The 9,407-nt window shown below is 45.4% G+C and overlaps 1 protein-coding gene across 5 annotated transcripts in view; it reads left to right on the top strand.

The window, feature by feature from the left end:
- WSCD1 (WSC domain sialate O sulfotransferase 1) overlaps positions 1-9,407 on the top strand; it is a 58,168-nt gene that overhangs the window by 38,854 nt on the left and 9,907 nt on the right. For all 5 annotated transcript variants that reach the window (XM_017850716.1, XM_017850717.1, XM_017850718.1 and 2 more), the window contains exons 6-7: positions 3,927-4,086; positions 5,091-5,255. In XM_017850716.1, the coding sequence (XP_017706205.1) occupies positions 3,927-4,086; positions 5,091-5,255 (325 nt within the window). The remainder of the gene's footprint in view (positions 1-3,926; positions 4,087-5,090; positions 5,256-9,407) is intronic.

Below are 9,407 nucleotides of genomic sequence, written 5' to 3' on the forward strand. Positions count from 1 at the left end.
CAGACCCAAGTTAGTTTCCAGCAGCTTCTGGTGTGGTTGGGATTTGGAAGGGACATTCATTTCTTTCTTCATTCATTCATTCATTTCTTCATCCATCAAACATTTATTGAGCATCTGCCACGTGCAAAGCACTTTTCCAGATTCTGAGAATATAACAAAGCACGCAAAAAACGCAACAACCCTGCTTATGTTCTTGTGGAAAGAGGCAAACAACCAACCAGGTAAATAAGTAAATTATATAGTATGTTGTATGGTGATCCATGTCGTGGAGGAAGAGGAAGTAGGAATCATAGGTGTTTACTCATGAGAAATGCAAACATTTATGGACTGAAAGGCTTGCACAAGAATGTTCGGAGGAGCATTATTCACAATAGCTAAAAACTGGGAACAGCCCAGATGTCAGTCCACAAGTGGATGAATCAACAAACCAGTGCATCCTTGGATGGAATACTACGCAGCAATGAAAAAGGAATGATCCACAGACACAGATAACAACATGGATGGATTTGACAAATATTTTTCTGAATGAAAGTAGCCATGCACATGAAAACATGTGCTGGGTGATTCTATTTATATGACGTTTTAGCATAGATAAAATGAATCCGTGGCGATAGCAATCTGAAAAGCGATTGTTCTGGGGAGGGCAGGATGACAGTGAATGGGGAGAGGGGCCTCTGGTGTCACGGATGTGCTGCCTTTCTTGGTTGAATGGTGCACCTGGGATCAGAGCATGTCATCAGATAGGTTATTCCACAAAACTGGAAAGCATGGTGAGGGAATAGGATGTGTTGGTGATGGTGGGAGGAGTTTGCAACTTGAAAAGGGAGTGGCCGGGGAAGGCCCCATGGAGAAAGCGACTTGAAGGAAGTGCAGGGGAGAGCTATGAGGGTATCTGGGCGAAGGGCATTCCTGGCAGGGGGACCAGCAAGTGCAAAGGCCCTGAGGTGGGATCATGAGTGGAGAAGTCAGGGAACAGCAGGGAAGCTACTGCATTGGTCAGCTTGGCTGCCGTGACAGAGTGCCACAGACCGGGCAGTGTACACAACAGACGTTTATTTTCTCAGTCTGGAAGCTGAAAGTCTGAGATCAAGGTCTCAGCGGGGTTGGTTTCTTCCGAGACCTTTCTCCTTGGCTTGCAGATGGCAGCCTTCTTACTGTGTTCTTGTGTGCTCGTCCCTGGGTCTGTGTGTTGGCCGTGTCGTAACCTCCTCTTCTCGTAAGGACCTTTGTCATATTGGATGACAGCCTACCCTGATGGCCTCATTTGAACTTAATTATCTCTGTAATCCCAGCACTTTGGGAGGCCGAGGCAGGCGGATCACCTGAGGTCAGGAGTTCAAGACCAGACTCGCCAACATGGTGAAACCCCATCTCTACTCCCAGCACTTTGGGAGGCCGAGACGGGCGGATCATGAGGTCAGGAGATCGAGACCATCCTGGCTAACACGGTGAAACCCCGTCTCTACCAAAAAATACAAAAATCTAGCCGGGCAAGGTGGCGGGCGCCTGTAGTCCCAGCTACTCGGGAGGCTGAGGCAGGAGAATGGCGTGAACCCGGGAGGCGGAGCTTGCAGTGAGCTGAGATCCGGCCACTGCACTCCAGCCTGGGCGACAGAGCGAGACTCCGTCTCAAAAAAAAATAAAATAAAATAAAAAAATTAAAAAAATAAAAAAAAAAATAAAAATACAAAAATTAGCCAGGCGTGGTGGAGCGTGCCTGTAGTCCTAGCTACTCGGGAAGCTGAGGCAGGAGAATCAATCTCTTGAGCTGGGGAGGCAGAAGTTGCCGTGAGCTGAGATCATGCCACAGCACTCCAGCCTGAGTGACAGAGTGAGACTCTGTCTCAAAAAGAAAAAAAAAAAGGATCCTACATCCAAATAAGGTCCCATTCCAAGACCCTGGGGTTAGGACTTCAACATATGAATTTGGGGGACACAGTTCAGCCCATAGCAGCCAGTGTGGACAGAGGTGCCTGAGACACGGATGGCCCGCTGTGTGCTGTGGACACCCGCGCTGCTTGTTTCTGCTGCCACTGTGATGAAGGTGTTGGTGTGGAATGAGGCAGGATGAGGGTTTTGTGATAGAGGGTGGATGAAGCTGTCGAGACCGGAGGTGGCAATTCTTGAAGTTGCCTTTCATGAATTCCCATCACCGGGGAAACTTGCTTCTAGAAAAGCCAGCAGTGTGGAGATTGAGGGTCAGGGCCCAGCTCTCGCTTTCCATAGAAGAGTGGTGTGGCGGCCGTGAGGGTGGGTCTCGTTGGAGGTACCACTGAAGTTCGATAGTCCATCGTATACTTACTCACAGCGCAGGTGCCTCCTCGGCTTGAAGAAGGATGAGACAAGCAGGGAGAGGCTTTCCTGGGGGCTGCTTGGCACCTAGGAGAGCATGCGGCCTGCACTTACAAGAGCAGCCTGACGGCGGGGGGCAACCTCCAGCAGCATTTCCCCCACTCCCTCCAAAGATACCCGTCCTCCCACCAATGCCCCAGGCCCTGCGTCATCTTCGCTTGCATGGGACTCAGTCTGTTGTCTTTTATGAGTGCCAAAATCCTCAGCTTTACCTAGCCATGCTCAAAAAATGCTATTGATTTTCTTTTCTTATTTATTTATGAGATTTTGCTGTGGGCAAAAGTAAAAGGTTTCTGCAGCATTTCCCTTAGCAGTGAGAAGTTTTCTCCACCCACTGCCTCCCTCCCTGGCACACACACTCACAAATTACTCTCTCATCTCTCTACGCTCCCAAAGTCCTAGCATCTCCGACTGTAGGATGCAGAGAGGGAAGAGATGAAAGGGGGCTAGTGCCTGGGGCAGAGTGAGGACTTTCCTATACATGTGGGAGTGGTGGGTGGATACATTTTTGAGCAAGACACAGCTGATGCCCAGAGGGTTAAGGAGGTCAAGAATGACCTCTTCCTCCCTGGAAGTATAGCATAGCAGGCCCAGTGCTAGGCACTTTGGACCCGTCTCATTTAGTCCTCACCATAAACCTACAAGGCAGATTTTATTACTTTTTTCAGTGGTGAAATTCAAAGAGGTTAGGCACCTTGCTCAAGGGTGCCTACAAGTGAGCTGGAATTCACTTTCACACCTTCAGGATGCCAGCTACCAGCTCTCTTCAAGATGTGGTGCGGCCTCCCCGAAGGGAACAAGGACCCACTTAAGAGACTGCTGGGAGCTGGGCTGGCCCACAGAGTGAGACGACTCCTCTCTCCTACTCCCCTCCATTTTTTAAGAACCCTCCTTGGGGTGAGCATCTTGGGCGGGAGCAAAGTCTGTTCTTCTCCCCTCCTTCCGTCTTTGGAAAGATGACTATATGAGAATCTCTCCACCCTGCAGTGGGGCATCTGGCATGAGAGGTGGTTTTGGTCTCTTTCCAGGGAGGTGGCTGGCCAAGGAGGGCCGGAGGGAATCTCAGTCCTCTCTCAGGGCTCGGGGTCTGTTCATTAGTGGTGTGACACGTGGAGCCCTGGGCAGCCCTGTGCCAGCTGATCTGCCCCGCTCTGTGCCATGCAGACATCCACTCCTATGGATGCCCCTGCCCAGAGTGCCCTTTCTGTCCCAGGCACTCCTGACAAATGCCTTGGAATCTCAAAAGCATGGTTCCAGCCTCTGTCCCCTGCTTTCTTCACATCACTCACCCCTCAGTCATATTGCTGCTCATGCTGTTGACTCGTCAAGGAACCAACCAAGCAGGGCTGTGCTTAGAAGAACAAGGGCTACTTGAGCTACTTGAAGCTCACGTCTTGTTGAGCTTTATCTCTCCGGAACTGGGCACAGAGCGTAGTGGTGGAAGGATGGTGGTCATCCCTGTGGATTCTACACAGCTGGCCGTACATCATCCATGTTCATCCCATTCCTGAGCCCTGGAAAGCATGACCCTCAAATTCACTCAATGTGCTTCTCTTCTTATCTTTCCCTGGCAGGAGTTCCCCTTGGCCATTCTCAGGGGCTGGGAATGCTACTGTGCTTACCCTACCCCCCAGTTCAACCTGCGTGACGCCATGGACAGCTCACTATGTGGCCAGGACCCCGAGGCACAGAGGCTGGCAGAATACTGTGAGGTCTACCAGACGCCTGTGCAAGGTGGGTTCTGCATCCCTGACTGGTAGTGGCATTTGGTCTGGGGGATGGGGAGAGCTTCCAGGGTTGGGAGATGCCAGTCATGGCCAAGCATACAGTTATGAGGTATGGCAGGTGTCTGTGTAAAGGTCTTGGCATCTTGATGGGTGGTGGAGATAACAGGGAGGGTCAGGTTTCCACCCTCCACAGAGGCTGAATCCTGGACTCACTTTAAAAAACACCGGACCTTTTATCTAAGTCTCTCTGGGGATGACAATGGTAAGAGGATGAGCAGAGAGGGGCAGGTCCCAGAGAGAGAGCAACAGAAAGATGGTAGGATTGGGAGGTGTGGGAAGAATGGGATCCCAGGAGCTGCAGGGGCCACTGGTTCCTCCAGGACCTGGGAACCCTCCTTGGTGTGAGCATCAGGTCTGCCCCTGTTGACCTTAGGAACTGATGAAAAGAAGAGCAGGTGAAGAGGGATGTTACCACCTTTATCAAGTGCCTACTGTGACCCAGCATGGCCCTGGAGGTTTTAGGGATTTCCCTTGGTGATTTCATGTGCTCCTTATAGCACCCCTGGGGATGAGACACAACGAATGACTTGCCTGTCATTAGTCCAGCTCTGGTTTACTGTTGATAGTACCTGGGTGTGTCACTTTGCTCAGCATAGCCTCAATCCCCTCCCACTTCCCCTGGTAGAATCTGGAATTATCTGTGCTAACTTAGGAGCAAGAGCTTGGCTGTGGTCATAGAGACAGAATGCGAGTCAAGGGTCCATAGGGTATCTGATTCCCATCCCACTCCTGCACTGCCGTCTTGGAGGCCTCATCACGGGGCTTCCTCTGACTAGCCACAGACCTGTGCAGCTAAGGTATAGTTGGAAGATCTCTTCCCTGCTTTGGGTCTTGGTTCCCTCATCTGTAAAACGGGAGTCTTCGTTCTTCAGTCCCTCTAAGGGAGTTTAGTGGTGAATTGGTGAGTCATAATGGAAGTGAGTAACCCCGTGATGACTTTTGGACTTTCAGACACTCGTTGTACAGACAGGAGGTTCCTGCCTAACAAATCCAAAGTGTTTGTGGCTTTGTCAAGCTTCCCAGGAGCTGGGAACACATGGGCACGGCACCTCATTGAGCACGCCACTGGCTTCTATACAGGGAGCTACTACTTTGATGGAACCCTCTACAACAAAGGTAAGTCAAAGCTACAGGGGACAATGGAAGGCAGCTCCCAGTGACCAAACTGTCACCTTGCCACCCAAGCTTCTCAGGGCACTAGAGCAGTGCATCTCAGACTTGAGTGTACATAAGAACCACCTGTAGGTGGAGCCACTGTGCGCCATACTCATCCTTCAGGGACTGAAGACCAGCCTGCCTGATGGTCCCCATCCACAGCAAAGTTACACCATTGTATCCACAAACACTTACAATCTAGGCCACTGAGGCAGTTGCAGACACCACTGATATTGATTACAGACAAAGAAATGACACTGAGTCTACACTACTCCCCCACCCAGAACCAAAACCTAAGCATGCTGCCCAACCCACGCTATAGGATACATCTACTAGAAAAAATCTTTTCCTATGAAAGCTCCTCCATAAAATTGGAAGAGGTGACTGTTCCACCAGATGTGCAGATATCAATGCAGTCACACAAGAAACGTGAAAAGAGCAAGGAGGCCAGGCACAGTGGCTCACGCCTGTGATCCCAGCACTTTGGGAGGCTGAGGTGGGTGGATCACCTGAGGTTAGGAGTTTGAGACCAGCCTGACCAATATGATGAAACCCATTTCTACTAAAAATACAAAAATTAGCCGGGCGAGGTGGCGGGCGCCTATAGTCCCAGCTACTCAGGAGGCTGAGGCAGGAGAATTGCTTGAACCTGAGAGGCGGAGGTTGCAGTGAGCCAAGAGCATGCCACTGCACTCCAGCCTGGGCAACAGAGCGACACTCCGTCTCAAAAAAAAATAAAAAATAAAAAGAGCAAGGACAGAACATGACATAATTCTCCAATAACAGACCTAAAAGAAAATGAAATGTATGAAATACCTGAAAAGTAATTTAAAATAATGATTTTAAGGAAACTCAGCATGATGCAAGAGAATACAAATAGACAATTCAATGATATTAGGAAAACGTTTTATGATCCGAATGAGAAATTCAATAGAAATAGATATCATAAAAACAACCAAACGAATCTGTTAGCTGAATAATGAAAATGAATTTTTAATGAATGAAATGAATGATCTAGTCTGTTACCAAAGCTCTCAACTGTGTTTTTAATTTTATACCAAAACCTACGGGATACAGCAAAAGAAGTTCTAAGACGGAAGTTTATAGTAATAAATGCCTACGTCAAAATAGTAGAAAAATTTTAAATAAGCAACCTAATGACATACCTCAAGGAACTAGAAAAGCGAGAACAAACCAAACCCAAAAGTACTGCGGGGAAAGAAATGATGAAGATCAGAGCAGAAATAAATGATAAAATTCAACGTCCCTTTATGGCAAAAACAATCAACAAATTAGATACAGAAGGAATGTGCCTCAACACAATGAAGGCCAATATGTGAAAAACCCACAGCTAGTATCATACCAAATGAAAAAAGGGGTGAAAACCTTTTCTCTAAGAACTGAAACAAGACAAGGATGCCCACGATGCCTTTTCACGATGTCTATTCAGCCTAGTAATGGAAGTCTTATGCAGCAATTAGGCAAGAAAAAGAAACAAAGCGCATCCAAATTGGGAAGGAAGAAGTCAACTTGTCCCCTGTTTGCAGATGGCCTGATCTTACATATAGAAATGCCTAATGGTTTCACCAAGAAACCCTTAGAACCGATAAATGAATTCAGTAAAGTTACAGGATACAAAATCAACATGCAAAAATCAGTAGCATTTCCATATACCAATCGTGAACTACTGAAAAAGAAATCAAGAAAGCAGTGCCATTTAAATAGCTGTGAAAAAATACCTATGAATAAATGAAATAAAAGAGATGAAAGACCTCTGCAAAGAAAACTATACAACACTTAAGAAATTGAAGAGGACACACAAAAAATGGAAAGACATCCTATATTTATGGATTGGAAGAATTAATATTGGGAAAATGACCATACTAGCAAAAGCAATCAACAGATCCAATACAATCCCTATCAAAATACCAATGGCATTCTTCACAGAAACAGAAAGAAACAATTCTAAAATTTGTATGGAACCACAAAAGACCCTGAATAGCCAAGGCAATTCTGAGCAAAAAGAACAAAGCTGGAGGCATCACACTGCTGACTTGAAAATATGTTACAAAGCTTTAGTGACAAAAAACAGCATGGTACTGCTATAAAAACAGATGCATAGACCCATGGAACAAAATAGAGAACCCAGAAATAAATCCATGCATTTACAGCCAACTCATTTTTGACAAAGAAGCCAAGAACATACATTTGGAAAAGGACAGTCTCTTCAATAAATGGTGTTGAGAAGACTGGATAACCATATGCAGAAGACTGAGGCTATACAAATGGTGTTGGGAAGACTGGATAACCATATGCAGAAGACTGAAGCTATACCCCTATCTCTCTCCTTATGCAAAAATCAACTCAAAATGAAGACTTACTTAAATATAAGACCCAAATCTATTAAACTACTAGAAGAAAACAGGGAATATTTCAGGACATTGGTCTGGGCAAAGATGTTTTTGCTTTTGAGATAGGACCTCAAAAACACAGACAACAAAAGCAAAATTAGACACATGGGATTATGTCAAATGGAAAAACTTCTGCACAACAAAGGAAACAATCAACAGAGTGAAGAGACAGCCTGCAGGATGGGAGAAAATACTGGCAAACTATTCATCCAACAAGGGATTAATAACCAGAATATATAAGGAACTCAATAACAAAAAAAACAAAAGAATCTGATTTAAAAATTGACAGATGATATGACATTTATCAAAAGAAGACACACAAATGGTCAACAGTATATGAAAAAATGCTCAGTGTCACTAATTACCAGGGAAATGCAAATCGAAACCACAATGAGATACCATCTCACCCCAGTTAGAATGGCTACTATCAAAAAGACAGAAAATAACAAGTGCTGGCGAGGATGTGGAGAAAAGAGAACTCTTATACACAGTTGATGGGAATGTAAACTAGTACAGCTGTTACGGAAAACAGTATGGAGGCTCCTCAAAAAAAAAATTAGAATTGCCATATATATGATCCAGCAATCCCACTGCTGGGTATGTATTCAAGGGAAAGGAAATCAGTATGTTGAAGAGATATCTGTACTCTCATGCTTATTGCAGCACCATACACAATAGCCATGGTATGGAATCAACCTTAGTATCCATCAATAGGTGAATTTTTGAAATGTGGTACATATACACAATGGCTAGTTAGCCATAAAAAAAGAATTAAGTGCTATAATTCACGGCAACATGAATGAGCCTAAGGGACATTATGTTAAGTGAAATAAGCCAGGCACAGAAAGATAAATACCACATGCTCTCATGCATATGTCAAAGCTTAAAAAGTTGATCTCACTGACATGGAGAGTAGAATAGTGGTCACTAGAGGCTGGGAAGGGTAGGAGGGAGGGCAGGATAGGGAGAGGCTGGTTAATGGAAACAAAATTACAGCTAGATATGAGGAATAAGTTCTAGTGTTTTATAGCACTGTAGGGTGACTACAGTTGACAATCATTGATTGTGTGTTTTCAGGTAGCCAGAAGAGAGGATTTTGAATGTTTCCAGCTCAAAGAAATGATAAATGTTTGAGGTGATGGATGTCCTAATTACTTTGATTTGATTATTAAACATTTTATACATGCATTGAAATATCACATTGCACCCCATAAAGAAGGCGTACATTTATCATGTGTGTTTAAAATAATAATAAAAATATTTATTTTTATTTTATTTTACTTTAAGTTCTGGGATACACGTGCAGAACGTGCAGGTTTGTTACATAGGTATACATGAGCCATGGTGGTTTGCTGCACCTATCAACCCGTCATCTGGGTTTTCAGCCCCGCATGCATTAGGTATTTGTCCTAATGCTCTCCCTCCCCTTGTCCCTTACCCCCAACAGACCCGGGTGTGTGATGTTCCCCTCCCTGTGTCCATGTGTTCTCATTGTTCAACTCCCACTTGTGAGTGAGAACATGTGGTGTTTGGTTTTCTGTTCCTGTGTTAGTTTGCTGAGAATGATGGCTTCCAGCTTCATCCATGTCCTTGCAAAGGACATGAACTCACTCTTTTTTAATAAAAATATTTTTAAGTAAAAAAAAAAGAATCACCTGGAGGGCTTTTTAAAACTTAAGTTCCTGGCCCACACCCTTGACAG

The sequence above is a fragment of the Rhinopithecus bieti genome, unplaced genomic scaffold (assembly GCF_001698545.2).
Source record: "Rhinopithecus bieti isolate Rb0 unplaced genomic scaffold, ASM169854v2 scaffold_32008, whole genome shotgun sequence".
Taxonomy (NCBI): Eukaryota; Metazoa; Chordata; class Mammalia; order Primates; family Cercopithecidae; genus Rhinopithecus; species Rhinopithecus bieti.